Here is an 18,454-nt window from a genome sequence, read left to right as displayed (position 1 = left end):
TGATTAGTATGGTTTTTGGTTATATTACACGTTATTGTTGTTCTTGTTTAATTACTGTGTACATGATGTGGAGTGCTGTCTTCTGTAACTCTGTGGCCCTAGTCTGCAAGCGAACTGTACCAACCAAGCGACTGCTGCTTGTTGGCGAAATCAGTGCCAACTTTTGTGGATAGAGGGTGACATGTGGTCAACGCAATGGATCCCCACAGACATTAACCTCGGTTTTCTGGACTGGAGCTGCTATTTTTCCATTCAAGTAGCTCATCAGTTATCCTCACAAGGCTGGAGGCTGAGTGGGCCCCATTCCAGACCCACTACTTCTCACAAAATCTTGTAGTGCTGGGAATCGAACTCGGGACATCTGGATGTGTAGCCAGGAACTCTGACCACTAGACCATAGAGTGTCTTCTGTAAGCAGTCCTAAATTGGAAGAAAGTCTGGAGCATCTTATCTTGGTAGTGGTAGTGTGATACTTTTTCAGATCATCCTGCCCCCCCCCAATTCTTATTATTATTATTCTGTACTGGCTACCATGTGTCATTTTATTTTTCTCCATTTGTACCTTTTCTTCCTTTCTACCCATTTCATGTATATTCCCTTTTCCTTCATATTGTATTTGTAGTCAACATGCTTAGAAGCAAAAAGCCCTGCCCTACAAGGAATGGTTCTTGAAAATGTAAAGATACGTGTGTGTGTGTATATATATACACACACACACATACTATATCCCACAGGCTTACGTAACGGTATCACTGCCACAATAATTCTTGGTGGAGGTTTTGGTATCTTTCATTACTTTGTATTAAACTTCACATTAGCTTCAGTTTCTCTTTTATTTTCTGTTCAGCCTTTCGTTTCCTGTCTTTAATATATTCCCTTAACAGTGCATTGAATGCGTGGCGTTCAAACATGCGTTGTGACACTTTCACTTTCGCTCGTGGATGAAGTGGGAGTACCAGGGATCGTGTAAATGTAGTGGAAAATATTGGCACCATGGTCTTGTATGTTTGGTTCACATGTGCCCTCTTACAGCTGACTTCCCTGTTCACAGCTGTGAACAGTTTGTACAAGTCATCTGTTGGGCGTGCACAAAGCAGCTGCTGGCAGACTGCCTGGATAAACCAGGTTCCTGAAACATGACATTGATCGATTAATTAGTTTAACACTGGCAAGTGTTCAACACCACAAATACCAAAGTCTGCCACTGGACAGAATTGTAAGGCACATCAGTTCATTGTCCATCCTCATAGTGTACTTCCATAAGATTCATCTTGCCATCTTGGAATCTCATGTAGCTATTTTCTAAGGGGTTAGCCCAACAAAATTCTGTATGTAGTCCTTGTCTCCCCTATCCTGGTACACGCTTGGCCCATACAATTTATAAATATTCTGGAACTTCACAATTTAATGCCTTAACTTCAGAAACATACAATTATCTCAAATAATTCTCATACAGAAATGTCATATAAATGTATCCAGTTCTCAATGGCTATGGATTTATCATTTCCAGAGCATTAAAAAATACAAATAAGTGAACAAGCATTTACAACAGTTCAAAGTGACCACCCTCACACTCATCCTGGCTTGTCTGTGACTGGGCATGTAGTTCATATCATTTCATTGGAATTGTCCTTTATACCAACTGCAGGAAGGTCATGGGATCGAATCCCAGTGAGGTTGATTTTTTTTTTTTTAATTTACCTAATCCTTTCACCCACACTTTGGCCCCAGGGCCGACTCAGCCTTTAACAGAAATGAGTACCACGAATATTCTTGGGGATAAAGCACAGCTGGTGTGTAAGNGGCTGACAACCTTACTGCCATCTATGAGCAGATTGTCTAGAAAATGTGAGAACCTCAACATCTCACAACCCTATTGGCCTCCACAGCTTGTCACAGGGATACCTTTTACTTACTTACCAACTGCAGCAGAGAAAAATATCTTGTTTTTTCACTTCTTGCTGATACATTACATCTTTCATATGTTCCCACAGATAAAAATCTTTGGGTTAAGACCTGGATGGCCAGTAATCTGGACTACTCCAACTAATGAACTGGAGAAGTGATGATCTAAAATAACATTTTCACTTCATAGCTAGGTCTAGAAAACCGAAATTAATGGCCGTGGGGATTTGTTGTGCTGACCACGCGACACCCTCTATCCACTAAAGTTTGCATTAACTTTGCTGACAAGCAGCGGTTGCTCGGTTGGTATAGTTCGCTTGTGGACTCAAGCCACGTAGTTTTGTTTTTGTAAACATGGGGAGGTGATNTAGCTACTGGCAGGGCCTCCCTTGCTGGACAGGTCAAAGGGTAGGCATCAGACGAAGAGAGACACCAAAAACTGATGCCGGAAGCAGCGTCATCAGCAGCAACTTGAAGCACAGAGCAAATGATGCTCGAGACAGTTCAAGTTCGTATAGCAGCAGGCGTGACCAGAGTGGTTTGAATGGCTGTTGTACTGCGATGTGGAAAGCAAATGGAAAAACTACCACATTATCACTTTTCCTGGATAGTCTCTTTCCAAAAACAGAAGATCGTATTAAGTGAAGGAACTGTTTTGGAAGAGACTGTGGTCCTGTCGTCTGACAGATTACTGATGGATGGATGGGGAGGTGATCTGTCATATTGTAAATGCCTACATAATCTGTTTCCAAAAGTACTTCTAACAGAACCCAACAGTTCATCCGCATAAATATTAGGTAAATGTCATGTATAAGATGATGACATGCAAAGATAAAGTGGTCCAGTTGTGTGATTATGAATCTGCTGATTGACACTCAGCTAGTTACAAAATTCCAGCCACTGAGCATGATCCGCAGCTTCAAAATGCTCAGTGCATTGTATGTGGTGTTAACATACCTTACCGTTGTAGCATTCTCCCTACTCTCATTTGTCGAACATGAAGACGCTCAGGTTTCATTCACATACTAACAAGAACCTTCCCCCCAATATGATCTGAGTAATGTTTTCTCTGGCCATATCTCATACCAACTACTGTTCTGTGGTGTCTGGAAAGTCCAAATAATTTTAGGCTTGCAAAGTGTCACTGATATCCAGCGGCACATGTATTCCCATTGCAAAGCCCATAAGGCATAAGAAAATATAACTTCATGGAGCTGAACCCTTCTTGAGAAGCTGCCAATTTTATGGAACATGAAGGTTCATTACTGTGTTCACAAGAGTCCTCCACTAGTCCCTATCCTGAGCCGGACTGATCCAGTCCATACTATCCCATCAATATTATCCACCCACCTATGCCTTGGTCTTCCCAGTGGTTCTTTCCATCTGGCTTTCCCACTAATATCCTACATGCATTCCTGTTCTCCCCCCATTCATGCTTAATGCCCTACCCATCTCATCCTCCTTGACTTGATCATTCTAATTATACTTGGAGAAGAATACAAGTTATCTCCATGCCCAACCCCCAAGCTGGAGGACCAGCCCTTGTTGGATGTCCATGACTGCTTATTCAATATATTTCTAGCTACCCTCCATAACTGGAGGTCATTGCCTCCATCTGCAACCTGGGGACACACCTATCATGGCAGGAGAACATTAGGCATAACAACACACGAAACAAACATTTTATAAGAGACAAATCTATGTACACGGCATCTGCCAGTTTTGTTCAAGGTCATGCATGTGCATGCCAACATGAAATTTGCGTGACTTACATGCAAACCATTCTTGAATTTCAAATATTCATTGCTGTGTAACCAATGAGAATAGCACAGAACAATTCTGACGCGGAATGACCTCAGCTCCTAGCTCCTGAAGTTCAGATAGTATGTCATGAATCACTCTGTGTATGGGTAAATCACTGGATTTAATTATAGATGTTTAAAACTCTGTACCTTACGTGGATATAAGAACAATGCTTATGAACTCACCTTCAATTTCATGTCTAAATGAAGCAAAGCCAGGTACTGTGGACCAGAATGTCATGCAGTCAGTTGACTTGACTCTGCTGAATGCTGGACCATCAGTTGCAATGTCCTGACTCAACACAGCTGTCATCAAAATTGGCAAGACATTTATTGAAGAACCCAGTACAGCCCAAAATTGTGTGGTCATCATATAAATTTTTTCCTTAAGTGGTCTTATGTTTTACATGGTGATATTATACTAATTCTTCAAGGTACAGTCCATTCTGATAAGACTTTAAAGGATTCTGATGATGGTGTATACTGTACTTCTTTTGGTTTGTTTTGGACTTCATCCATTGTCTGGTATGTAAAAGACAAAAGACCACAATGTTTCGGAGACTGGATCTGTCTCCGTCCTCAGGTGGGTAGGGCAGGATAAACCTACTCAGATGGGCCCGTTAGAAAGAGCTAGGTCTCAATCAACGGGACATACCAGACAATGGATGAAGTCCAAAACAAGCCAAAAGAAGTACAGTTCATTCTTTTTGCAAACATTCTTGACTCCACATCTTCTGAAAATAAGGCATAAGAACTAGCCTAACAAGTCAGAATTTGTGGACTTGGCACTGTTGTGGAGCTCTTCATGTGTTATAGTTTTAAAACCAGTTTCAGGAACTGTTCTGTCTGATGTTACTGCATTCATGACCCTTGACTGTATGCCACCATGCATTGGGGGCTATAACATAAAATCATGACACTTTTTGTGGAGTACTTCACTACACTCCTCTGGACACCTGTACCATCACCTTGCTGTACAGAGGCAACCCAACTACACTAACAATATACACAACCACTGACCGATTCAGAGACTTTTTGAAGTGCTAGTGGTTTATACGGCTGCTGCATGCTTTAAAAGTCTCCAAACATTATCCATAATTATTCATGGAAAACTCAACCTAAACTTTATGCTGGTTATCTTCTTCACCTAAATGTAATGGTTATATAACCATATGTCACCATGCAGGCTAAGGTTGACATACAAATAATACAGGCTGTAAGAGAATGGGTCCTACTGCTCTGCTAGCAACATAAATGTCTGTTAAGACATCATTAATGAGTAAATTTCTATCCATATTAATGTGCTGTGCTAGCTGTGAAGTTAAATTTTTATAAGTACATCTCTAAATTAGACTCACCATCTTGCTGTGTCTGGCCCTGGCATGCCTGGATGATAAGGATCTTTGGTTTCCCCATCAGCTTTGCACAATCTTTCATTAGATTCTCTAAGTCATCCACATACACAGGAACACTGTTTGTGCCATACACTGCACCTACAACAGTCACTTGGTAGTGAGCTTCAAAGATCAGTATGTATGTCCCCTTCCAACAATTAAAGAAACTGGCCATGCAGAGTTGTGCACAACAAGTAACTGTTAAAGAAGCAACAGCATGATTTTATGTAGCTGATATGTTAACCTTAAAATTCCCAGTCATATTCTCATATAATTAAATGCTTTTCTCATCATCATAACAACCAGCTAAAGCAAGTATTTTTTTTAAATCTCAGTAGAGAAACAAAAGATCAAGTACAGTTAATTTGCTTTGACACCTTATGTAATTATTAGTGTCAGTAAGTGTACAAAAGAAATTCTCGAATACATTAATTTATTACCCTTCTCTTTATTATTCCCTTGTTTTTGTGATCTCTAATTTCAGTCTGTTTAAAATTATGAGGTTCAGAAAATTTCTAGCATTTATCAATATTAACTTTATTTCAAGACTTGCAGCTTGGTTACACTGCTCCCATCGCCTCTCGAACTTTCTGAAGTTCTGTTCAAATGATGTTTGTTTAATTGCTCCCATGTCATCTGTCGTTTTCATAATGATGTCCATCACCATTTGAAATCTTCATTTAGGGTAATAGAAGAAAGTCTGGAAGGGACAGATCAGGCAAATAGGGCGGTTGTGGAAGGACATGAATTGAACGCTTTACCAAGAACTCTTGCATCGGTAATGCTGTGAGAGCTGGTGTACTGTCATGGAGGAGGAGCCACATTTCTGGTGGTCTTCTTCCTACTACATCCCTCAGACACCTCAGAACTTCCACATAATAAGCTTGATTAAGTCTCTGGCCCACTGGTAGGAATTCATGATAATAAACACTGTCTTCCTTTCAGGTGCACCTNGTGACACCTGTTATTTTGTATCATCATCATCATACCCATAAACCAAAGTTTCATCTCCTGTAATGATGGTCTGAAAAAATGTTCATCATCTGCTCCTTGCAGATGTTTACAAACTGAAATACACCGAATTTTCAGGTCTTCTGTCAAGAGCCTTGGCACACATTTTGCAGACCCTCAAAGCATCCCTAAATCTACCATTAAAATTATGTAATATGAGCCAACGTATATTTGCCGTCTCTTCTGCTACATCCTGTACAGTCAGTCAAATTTGCATGAATGTCTTTCACTTGGCCATAATGAATGTCATACTTCACTTACAAAAAATTGTCTGTGAGTGCCATACCAAGTCATGAGTGTATTTGGATTACAAATTTTTGCAATATGTAGTAGAACACATGATGTAATATCAGAAGTGACATCAGACCAGTACATGTGCACAACTAGTGTTCCTGTAATTTAATGTGACAAAAATGGTTGGCAATCAGCTCATTCTTCCAATGTGCAGTAATTTGGCTCCTTTTGAAAGAGACATCTGACATGTAGATACCTGTGGCTGACTACATCATATGTATATAGATGCATGCATGGGACCCAGCAGTTTCAGCAGGTGGGTAAAACGCTATGAAGACAGAAATACGGCCAATGAGCCATGCTGTGGTTAACTGAGGAACAGCATGTCTGAACATGTGAATAAAGTTCCTGCTGTCATCAGAGACATCAGAAGAGTTATGGTTAAGGAAATTACAGCAGGTTGGTTTAGGACATCAAGCCATATAGGAGACAGCAGATACATAAGTGTCCAAACTCACCACGAATGCCATGTGAAAGGATGCACAGCACAAAACACGAATGCTCTTGCTTCACAAACTTTGTAATAGCTGAATTAACACTTTCCAGGAGATCAGTGTGTGTGAGGTTCTCTACAATATAAACTGTGAAGCCCAGACTATTGAATGTTTCACTCAGACGATCTCGGTCAACATCTGTCCCAAGTCGTGGTGTCAGTTCTTCATCTGGAAGTTCTCTCTGTCAACCCAATAACACTACTAAATTGTCATATTGTTCTAGACATCAAAACCTTAACCTTCACAAAGAAGAAACCAGCATGAATGAAGTCCTGCTATGCCCACCTTCAGACAAGGATTCGGTTCCATATAGAAGTTTTTCTGATTGATTATAATGCAGTAGCCAACATTATTTGAATCCACAGGGTATTCGCCTTCCGTCACTCTGTCCACCTGGTCACAACTTGAGGCAACACTATGTTGTGACATGCTGGATGGCTGTGACCTGCATTCTGTGAGGGACCTGTATATTCATATACTCCATTTTAATTAATATTTGCAAATCAGATTAAGTACTGAATCTGCCTACAATGGAAGATGCATTAAAACTGTTTGGTATGGAGAACAAAAGAGACTTATGTCTTTTGGGTCATAGTTCAGTTATGATGAACAGTTATGCATATACACTTCAACCTTGCCAATGCAATGCAAATAAAAACTGAACACTTTATTTATACTTACAAAATGAAATTAATGTGTAATGAATGAATGACATGCTTCAGTGAAAACAGTTTTCTTCACACCTGACAAGTAATAGCAACATCTTGGAAAACAAAATTTAATTTGTACATAGTAATTAGGCAAACAAAGTGGACGGAATGATTTCCAGTGCACAAGATCCAGTCATATGTTGAAATTTCATCTACTGGAAAGAAAATCATTATTTGCACAACCAAAAGGTGCTCTGTTTCTGCTTACAGTCCAGTTGGATTTAATTAGTTTGAAGCACTTTAAATGGTGACACAAGAAACTTGTTCCTTTGTTTGCTTTTGAGGCATGATGACAACCATACGGCATGCCCACTGTGGAACTACAGATGGTATGGATCCTATCCGTGTACCGTTATAAAAGGATTATTTTCATTACAAGTGTGGTAAATTAAATGCCTTCATTTGATCAGGTTAGAAAATTAAACATGTGTTGTACAGTTAAGTTAAATAGCCGTTTCACAACCATATCTTACATATGTAATATCAGAAAGTTGAGTGTATTACAATCATGGCATTTGGAGCCCGTAACGTGTACATACATAATTATTATTATGATTTAAACTGCTGCATGTGTTACATCTGTTACTGCACTNAGCCGTTTCACAACCATATCTTACATATGTAATATCAGAAAGTTGATTGTATTACAATCATGGCATTTGGAGCCCATAACGTGTACATACATAATTATTATTTAAACTGCTGCATGTGTTACATCTATTACTGCACTGTCAAACTGATGTGTTTATTCACATATATGCACAAACAGCAAATATGGGTGGGTCTGAATCATAAAGGATAGCTCCTAATTAGCAGTCAGCTATGGGTACAGGAGGTTATGTAAGTTTGAGGAAATTTAACTCTTCAGTCGAGGTAATGCTAATGATAATAGCAGTGCTGAATTATTCTTCGTTATTTTCATAACTTCAAAGATGAAGAAATATTGCCATACACACATTATTATTCAACCCTGAATGCCACAGTGTATTACACATAACTGTAAGTTCAGGGACACACGTGTAATTATGTATTTCAACTGTTTTTACATATGAGTGTGTTAGAATGAGCATTTTTTTTGCAGATTTTATAAACTGTAAATACACATCACTGCACTGTACTTGTATTTCATATATGTTTTCGCTTAAGATCACGAGTTCTGTGATTGTCTATGAGAGCAAAAAAAATTAGAATTCACAAATTGAAAGTATACATGCAAAAAACAGAACAAATTAATTATAACCATTACAATGTGTACACATTTTCCAATTTGTGTAAGTGTCCTATGGCAGACTGGAAATCTCAGTATAGTATTTGTCATATATGTCTTCCTAAATTGGCAGGGCATGTAGCATGAATGGGGGAGAACAGGAATGCATATAGGATATTGGGAGGAAAGCCAGATAGAGACCACTGGGAAGACCAAGGCGCAGGTGGGTGGACAATATTAAAGTGGATCTTAGAGTTAGAGAGAGAGATTGGAGGGTATGGATTGGATTGATCTGGCTCAGGATAGGGACCAGTGGAGGGCTCTTGTGAACACTGTAATGAACCTTCAGGTTCTATAAAATGCTGGGAAGTTCTTAAGTAGCTGCACAATTGGCGGCTTCTCAAGAAGGGCTCAGCTCCATGAGTGATTGAGTGTCTTCCTAAATTATCTTGCAATTCTGTAATTATAGTACCTTTGCATCATTTCACTCTTTGTGCTCCCCAGTTGTATCTAACTGTACACAGCCTGCACATGATATGTCTTCTTACCCAAGACTGGAAATCCGCACTGTGTCGGCATCTGGCTGATTCATTCCTAAGGCATTCACAGTTGCTTTCTCTGCAGACTCAAGTTTCTCCACAAGAGTTGTCTCTCCCATGGTCTTCAGCTGTGTCTTTAACCTATGGACATCCACTCCTCGTCCGTCCTTGTCTCCCAAACTATACACACATACACAAAACTATTAGTGAATAATGGGGGACAATTGCTCTTTTTTAAGATAATTTCGCACTCATCAAGGAGAGGTTAATTACATTTAGAAATGTATCCTTCGGTATGTGCAGAACTTTAAATTTTACTGTATGTGTACTTCTAGGTAATTTTCTTCCTGTGAGGGAGTAAGCAACTCAACTTATAACAACAAAAATAATAATAATAATAATAATAATAATAACAATAATTTTAACCCTTTTGTATGTACATAGTGCAGTCAGTAGATATAATTTTTTTTCATTAAATTTACCAAATCTGTGGTATAGTCTAACCAAAAACAAATCTGCTTCCTTTCATGCCAATTATTATCTAGGAAGAATGGCATACATTTTGATGTGGTCTACAAGAATATTTTGTCATCCATGAAACATCTACCCAAACCCCACTTTTCTGTCACAATTATAAGCATTTAAAACACAAAAATAACAGTTACAGGGTCATTAACAGGCTAGTTGGCTGGGGCTATCACACCTCAGGAGTGGTTACATTTACATATGTAGTATTAATGAAAGTGTTAATAGCAGGGGAAAGCCATAGTACAGAATGAGAAATTGTTCCAATTAAATTTTCTTTTCTTCACCACAAATCTTGTGAATGGGACAGATAAACAACTTGTGTGGGCATATCATCTGTGAATCCTTACAAATATACAAAATCTCATAGTTCATAAGTATTACACAACCTTTAATATCTGATGTTATACAATAATTTATCATTTCCTGCTTCACTCTGTCCTCACCTGATATAGCCTCGAGATGACCAATAAAGTAAATTGACTTCCATATATTCTGGATCAAAACTTTGCAACTCAACTCCTTTCTGGAAAAGTCTGTAGTCTTCTTTGACATATCTCAGAAGCTTCTTTAAACCATCAGAGTCCAGTGACTCACAGACATGATACAGAGCTTTCCGCATGCAGTTAACAAACAAAGAGGACTCTGGTGATCTGGGCAGAAACCTGCTCTTTTCACTCTCTGCATTGCAACCTAGTTTCTGTAGTATCTGATAGTTCTGAATGATGCATAATGCCTCCAGAAGTTTATTCTCCCATAATCCATCTCTTTGTGTCCTAATCCATGGTGACAACAGGTCTGGTTGGATCAGGCTTCCAGCAAGTCGTGCACTTTCAGCTATCATTAGTCTCTGCAGAATGTAGTTGACATCATCATACAGCAGAAATGCCAAAGAAATCTACAGATAAACAAGGCAGAGTTGCCCATTAGTTAAAATATCACAGACAAGTAAGAAACTGAACACTTAATGAACTTCACACCATGTTCAGTTTGGTTCAATTTTTAGAAGTTTTGCATACTACTACTGCTGCTGATTCTGTAATTTGAGATATTATGTCAAATGAGTTCGGTCCAGAAAACCAAAATTAACAGCCGTGGGGATTCAATGCACTGCCCAGACAACACCCTCTATCCACTAAAATTGGCACTAACTTTGCCGACAAGCGGCAGTCGCTCAGTTGGTATAGTTCAGTTGCGGACTAAAGCCATGGAGTTTGTTTGTTCGTCAAACGAGAAGAGTAAGAGCAGTGAGTCTAGAGGTATTTGGAGAAAGCAGTTTAGTCACCTCCAAGGTACTCTCAGGATTATCCATATTTATGACATCCAAGGTTCACAACCATCATCACAAAAGCCTACCAGTAGGTTCAAGTTTCAATAAGTTTCATACAGTGTATGGCCTAACTCATTTCCTTAAAAAGTGTCTTAATATTACACTGTCCTCTATCTGTCTCCCAAGAGTTTTTTTACTCCCCGTGACTTGTTAAGAGTGTACTTGTAGCTCATGTTAAGGTAATGACAGCTGCAAAGCAGACATATGAACTGTATGAGCAAACAGAAAATTACTTGTTGGGATTTAGTTATCTTCGGAGGCCTGTTGCCCATATTGTGCCCCTCTGGACTCCTTACCTTTTCATAATATTCCAAATTATCCAGCTCTGCAATTACAGTGTCCTTTGTCAGGTTCTGACGAGGGAAGGCAACACTTCCCTCCCCAAGTACATTGTCAACCATTCCAAAGGCATCATTGGCAAGGCTGTTCGTACTGCTTTCTTGAGACAAGAGTTCTTCAATTACCATTTGAAAAGGATAAGGAACTTCATCTTGCATCACTTCTGGGTCCATTTCTGGACACAACAAAAATGGAAGTATTACAAGACATAAATTCTCATTTACATGAGGCTGAAGCCTAAAATGTTAAAGAATGGATAGAGACTTAACTGTTCATCAGTATCTTTACAAAATGATCAATATATCAGATATATATATATTTCTGTCATTCTTATATGCCTCATTGTGAAAATGAGGTCATGATTTTCTATGGTGACATCTCAAATATACAGGGTATTGGGACTAAGACTCACAATTCATTCTCTACTCATTTCCATAAATCAATATCCAGCTACAAAAACAAAGACTGCATACTCTTAACTTCAAAAGATTTCTAGTTCTCTACTGCCATTCTGGGGAACTCCAGTGTATACCAACCTTGAAGAATAAATATCCTAGTTAGGAAAAAAGGCAGGCAGCACCACCATGCAAGCCCCTTGCATGTCACAGGTTCTGGTACACTAAGTCTGCAGTTTTGCCACAGTAAATAGTTATATTTCTTCTGTATGCCATTACCGTCTTTGGCAAATAATATAATTCTGGGAAAAATGAAAGGAAAATTTGCACAATCATACTGTACCTACATCTGAGAATGGGTTTCAGAAAAAAACTTTTGACAACAGTCAAAGCATAGGACACTGGACAAAAAAATAAACTGCCAATGCCATCTTCAGGTACAAGAGATGACGTTCACAGTGACTGCCTGGTAGAATTGGAACTTGCCACTGTGGGACCGGGCATGTTGAAATAGTTAAGCTATAAATGAGCATAAGGAATGTTATTCTAAATGACTGTTCTCACATAGGGTTGGCAGCAATAATGTCCAGGATATCAGAGTAAGCATACCTATGGGCCCAACAAAGTAGAAATTTCTTCATATCTCCCTCCACCAGAAGATGAAAAGAGAACCCATACACAAAAAGTTGTTTTCTGTACAAAAATTATGAAGATGGACAAAGTCCAGTCAAATAGCTTTAAAAGGACCTATTAATATTAATATTCAGGCAGCTCTGCTCAAGCCATGACTGTTAACAAATTATTGAAACTGGTGAAACCTGCAAATGCAACACAAATTTTAATTCCCTTCCCCCCCAATGCAGGGGAGTGGTGATGCCTGGCTCTTCCTCCTCCCTCCCGCGATAATCATTCCAACATCACTACTACTTTTTTACGGTATCCCAGATCCTCCACAAGTGATATTTTGCAAAGCTTTCAGGATGAAGGCTAGCAAAAACTGAAATTACATAACTTCCTACAACTGTCCATTCTTATTAGCAAGCTGTTTTCAACACCAGAGTCCACAGGCAAAATCTATATTGTGTTTCATACCATTCTTCCTGAACTTCGGTGTTATGGAAACAGCTCCTGCTTCTCATCCACCCAACTACAGGTTTTACCATGACTGCATCCTCTGAGAGCCTCCGTGATCCAAGTGACTTACCTGCGACACGATTCAGATGTAGCATTCTTTAAAACTGTGGTTAGTCCATCTGCACTAATGCATTAAAACAGTCGTGCTAGTCTTCCTTATTGCCTAACGCAACAGATCAACACGCAGACGCCTCAAGATGACGTGTAAATTCTTCCCACAGATTATTCTACCGCTGCTCTCCGGTCATTCTGTTAGCAACGTATAACCGTTGGGAAAGCCTGCAAGAAACAAGTGCTTAGTCACTTAATTTTCACGATGTAAATATTTCCCTAAACATGAAACTGGCTTGGGAGTGAAAAGGGGAAACTACCGTTACTAACACATTGTCTTCCCATACTTCGCAATTCCTGGCACTTATCTTGTCACGTGATTAGCTTGACTCATACGATCCTGACCGATCCTGACCATCGAACGCGCTATGCTTGCTGCATTGAGCGGATCGGCTCGGATCAGTACCCTCTGCCAGTGATCCGTGCTCTCTACAGCGCTGGCTAGTTCGTCTGTGTGTACTTCTTGTTCACACCGGTCTCTGCCGCATAGCCGCTAGAAACGTATCCTCCATTTTAAAGCAAATTACGTACGTGTGCCAGAATGGAACATCGGGTAAATAATGAAGTTTTTAGACGGCAGTGAAAGGTAAGGACTTCCGTGTAATATGAAATGTTGTGACTTCAACAAATATAAAAGGGAATTAGTTTGCATGCTAAAAATACCGAAGGATATTTGATTTGAAGATGGAACGTTAGAAATGTTCATTAAAAATAAAATTCATTAAGGTTGTGTGTTGTCAAGATCTAGCAGAAACCATGGTTGGAGTAGAGGATTTGTACGGTCCGAAATAGTTTTCATATAAAAATGCTGACCTAGCTCTGGACACCGTAACAGCTACAAGATAGTCTGTCGAATGTCAACAGAGTGAAATAATTGACTTTCTATTTCAATATATTTTACACAAAACAATGAAGTATTTGTAGTATGGAACAGATTCATAGTGTTGCTTCTAATTCCAGTTGTACATTTATTTATTTTCGTTATAATGTAAATTACAAACGTGGAGATATAGTATTTGATTATTGACACCCAATAATTTCAGTTTACCATGACAAAGAACCTATTCCATATGAAGTAGTTGACATGCTGATCTCGTATATTTGCTGATTGGTGGATTTATCCTACGTGCATCATTGGTGGTCATCTTATTGCCTTTTCAGTCTATGACCCCTGAAGTAATGTCCTCGTCCACAGACCCTGCTGGTAAATGTTATCGGTATGTAATTTTCAATCAGTTAATTGTGTAGAACAAAATATATTTTTAGTGTTTCATTAACCATGTACTTAGATTCACGTCTGTGAGTTTCGCAGAAATCCTAAATGCCCCAAAACTCTTTCTGTCACCCTTCTAACACCCGATAAATGATGATTATGAATCCGTTGCTTCATTGTGAATCTTATCTTTCCTAACTGGTTTCAATAAATGTCTTGTGTAGGGAGGCATCATCTTCAACCATCACAAATTGTATGCAGTTAAGATAAAGTGCTGTGTTCAGTGATGAATCCCGACATACGGCTTTGTCACTAGATATTCCATTGCAGCTATTATACAAGGAGTTTTCAAATTTGTTGACGGGTTCACGGCTCTGCGTTTCACAGTGACCGGTGCGCCGCCGCTTGCTGCGAGGCGCAAACGAATTTTGCTGATGAATCAGACGCCTGATGGTCGATAACATTTGGAACGAAGAGAAATAATTATCTTGTGGACTGCTTTACGGCGAACAGTGCTGTTCATGCGTGGGAGTGTTTTTTTATGATTTATCAGCAGTAGACAGCAGTTGTTAGCTCTGTTAGCCATTTATTCTCATTTACGGTTAGTGAGCTGTTTATGGTTTGCCAGCAGTAGGCAGCAATTATTAGCTCTGTTAGACATGTGTTCTCATTTACAGTTAGTGAACAGTGTAGTACGTCTGGTGCAGTACACTTCAGAGCTACGTGTATTTCCGTATGACACGTATGTGAAATACTGATCTGCCAGAAAATTTCGGCGAAAATTTCAACGTAAATTTCGTGACGAGAGAGTTCCCAACAGGCAAACATTTCACAATTTGGTGAATAAACTTAGAACAACGGAACTCTTAATAGACAAGAAACAAAAACATAAGAGTCTAGTGCTGATTGAAAAGTTAGATGACATAGGGGCCAGACTTGAACATGCACCTAGAAAATCACTGACACGTCTAGCTTAAGAGACTAGAGTGTCAAAGTCTAGTGCAAGAACAGAAAACAATTGCTGAAGCTTAACCCTATAAAGCAACAGTAATACATGCACAGCTTGCATCCTCGTGATCCAGCTAGCAGGTTTCATTTATGCATTTGGCTTCTACAGTCTGTCGTCGAAGGTGAGATCGATCCGAGATTGACATTCCTCTCTGATGAAGCGTGGCCTCTCACTTTTAGGGAAATATAAATACTCAAAGTAATCGCTAGTGGAGTTCACAGAATCCATACTTAACACACGAAGTCCCCCTCTAGCCAGTGAAAGTTGGTTTCTGATGTGTTATAAGTGCAAGAAGGATGATTAGATCTGTGTTCTTAAGGAAACAGTTAATTGTGAATGACACTTACAGGTCATTCTCGGGAAATTCTTTCCAGAGTCGACGGAAGTAGAAAGACTATGGCTGGTTTCGGCAAGACTCATATACTGTCCACATTGCACATGTGTGTATGTAACTTTGTCCGATGTCTTCGGGAACAGAATTATCAACAGTGGTACTGACCAGCACGTTCACCCGATCTTAATCCTTGTAATTATTTCTTCTGGGACTATTTTAAGGACAAAGTTTACAACAGTGACCCCCGAATGGAATAACCAAAAGAAAATATTCGCAGAGAAATTGCAAATAAATCAAACCCTCTTCCACCGGTGCGAGAAATGTCTACATGTAGAGGGACAGCATTTTCAATATCACCTGTGATCAAAGGTAAGAACTTCTCTTTATTCCGAACGTTATTGGCCGTCAAGCATGCTGTTTCATCGGCAAAATTCATATGCTCCTCGCAGCAAGCGCTGCATCGGCCATGATGAATCGCATAGCCATGGAACCGGTCAACAAAGTACAAATCCTCATGTAGATGTGCCATGTATAGAAAATAATCCCATTCCACTAAAACAATGAAAATTATACAGTTTCTCTGTCGTTATAAAATTCTGAGCCACTATTTCGAGCAGGCTTCACGTGCACGTTTGCCATTGAGTCCATCGCAACAGGTAAGAGTGTTCCATGGAATCATGAACGTATTTTATACCTATGCATCTGTAATTCAAAATACATTATTACGATTATGATTGAATTCAGGATATAGAGCACCGTGCCTGTNAAAAAAAAGAACTCTTTCGAGAGCTTTGATTTTGCAACAGCAAATTCAATCGCTGATAACTACATATTTAATTACCTGTAAGCCTACAACATCAGGTAGATTTCAACAGACATAAGAATTTCTACGTACTTCAAGTCAGAGCCATTATCTGCTGCCTATTTCCTCGCTTTTGTTCCTTCCATATATAAATGGCTTCCTAGCTTCTAATTTTGTGAGTTCAGGCCCCTGCTGCCAGGAAACTTCCCCAATGCAAATCATCCTTTAAATTAATATACTTTCATCTCGGTTTGGCTTCAGTTCGTATAAAGTACCTGGTAATAAAAAGATCTAGCTTTTGGGATATAACTGCGTGTAGTCCGTTGAAAGTTATGATTTTGTTGAGGTTTTGTATAGATCGCCGTGGCGTCTTTTCTGCTGGCTTTGCTAACAGTATCTTCGATGCATTTCTCTTCGTCACTTTCGTGCTACCTGCCCTGTCCATTTCATCCTCCTCGACTAGATCATTCTAATTATTCTTAGCGAAGAATACATGTTATGAAGCTCCTCATTATGCATTTTTCGTCAATCTCCCGTCACTTACTCTCTCTTCGGTCTAAATATTCTCCTCAGCACCTTGTCCCCTAATGTCAGAGACTAAGTTTCGTACAAATACAGAATCACAGGAAAAATAATAGGTTTGTATATTCTAATTTTTATGCTTTTAGGCAGCAGACAAAAAGACAAAATCTCTGGGCTGAATGTTGGCAAGCATTGCCCAAATTCAATCTTCTCTTAATATTATAAGCAAATTTTGATTTGTTATTGCCCTTCACAAATATTTGAACTGTTTACATTTTCAAAACATCTGTTAGCTATCTTTATGTCCTGATTCTGTCCTGCATTCCTACTTCCAATTTCTTGAAAATGAGAGAGTACGTGTAGAGACATCTTCTAATAGTATTGAGAACCAAGCGTACATTCTGCAAGCCTCTGATGCCTCCGATCTTCCATCATTGCCGATCAATGACGCGAAGTGGTAGAAGATCGAGCGAAGAAGTATGTTTGCTATATTCTTTCATATGTTTCACGCAATAGGTATAGCGTAAACTAAAATTAATGTGCAATATCTTAATGGAGGTTAATTTTATGCAGTGGAGTCGGTTCTGCATGGCTAAATGCATTACGGAATTACGTATGGGTAACCATCTTGACAAGTTTTGTGAATGTTGTGTCTCTTCTACGAAATGTCTTTTAATCATAAATCGTGAGATATTCGGTGTGTACCTCCGTCGAACGTCACATGAAACAAAGCTGATCCACAATGCAGGTTTCCAAAATTATTTTGAATATAAATGAATGCCTTCAATGCTTGTGCTTCAGTGCAGAATATAGTCTTGCCTTTTCACCACCCTAACCAGGTGTAACCGGTCGCGAGTCAAGAACTGCCGTATACTACAGTCTAGTTGCAGAATCAGCATGTAATGCACCTACAGGTTTCACTAAACCACTAACAGGCAAGTATACAAATGTGCAGCTATGAAAACGTTTTGCTTTAATTTAGGTATTCCAAATAAGATCTAAAAGTTTGTGACGATGGTATATTGCTACAGGTATTATGTTTTTGGGCATCCATTGTCTTGTCTATTTTTGGTCCGGAGATAGGGGCAAGCGCTATCTATTGGACCGAACTGAGTAGGTTTTACCTGAGGACAGGGACAGAATCCAGTCATGGTGTCAAATTCAACCCTCTGAAACACAAATAGCAGATATGGTGTTATGGGTTGTAACTCCATGTAAGTCTTGTATGTGGATACCCATGTGTAGGAACAAGTAAGGGATGAAATGATTGGGGCAAAGTTATGGCCTGATTATATGGGCAGTGTGACAGGTTATCAGAACCACTGGAGGGAGAGGAGATAGAGAACTGTTTGGCCCAGTAGGAAAGGTGAGTAGGAAATGCGAG

The 18,454-nt window shown here is 39.3% G+C and overlaps 1 protein-coding gene across 3 annotated transcripts; it reads right to left on the bottom strand.

Moving 5' to 3' along the window:
• Positions 1-326: 326 nt before the first annotated feature.
• On the bottom strand, positions 327-13,562 carry LOC111866938 (caspase-8). Of its 3 annotated transcripts, none has more exons than XM_023856320.2 (10): positions 13,461-13,562; positions 13,150-13,358; positions 11,508-11,725; positions 10,328-10,779; positions 9,366-9,536; positions 7,186-7,363; positions 6,865-7,081; positions 5,066-5,200; positions 3,894-4,013; positions 327-1,129 (listed from the first exon to the last, which is right to left on the bottom strand). In XM_023856320.2, the coding sequence occupies exons 2-10, from the start codon at positions 13,172-13,174 to the stop codon at positions 810-812; spliced, it is 1,836 nt and encodes a 611-aa protein (XP_023712088.1). In that variant the 5' UTR covers positions 13,175-13,358; positions 13,461-13,562; the 3' UTR covers positions 327-809. The 3 variants fall into 3 exon arrangements, with proteins under 3 accessions (XP_023712088.1, XP_023712089.1, XP_023712090.1); XM_023856321.2 differs by having other exon boundaries at positions 13,451-13,551; XM_023856322.2 differs by adding an exon at positions 12,087-12,247 and having other exon boundaries at positions 13,150-13,539.
• Between the last annotated feature and the right edge of the window lie 4,892 nt (positions 13,563-18,454).

This window comes from Cryptotermes secundus, unplaced genomic scaffold (genome assembly GCF_002891405.2).
Source record: "Cryptotermes secundus unplaced genomic scaffold, Csec_1.0 scaffold899, whole genome shotgun sequence".
Classification (NCBI taxonomy): Eukaryota; Metazoa; Arthropoda; class Insecta; order Blattodea; family Kalotermitidae; genus Cryptotermes; species Cryptotermes secundus.
This window is presented reverse-complemented; position numbering and strand designations above follow the sequence as displayed.

Excerpts from the sequence above, each read along its gene's own strand:
- LOC111866938 (XM_023856320.2), bottom strand. The coding sequence starts at position 13,174 with ATGCTACATCTGAATCGTGTCGCAG. Across the intron at positions 7,082-7,185 it reads AACCGAATCCTTGTCTGAAG|AGAGAACTTCCAGATGAAGA; the intron begins GTGGGCATAGCA and ends TTGGGTTGACAG. Across the intron at positions 1,130-3,893 it reads ATTTAGACATGAAATTGAAG|GAACCTGGTTTATCCAGGCA; the intron begins GTGAGTTCATAA and ends GTCATGTTTCAG.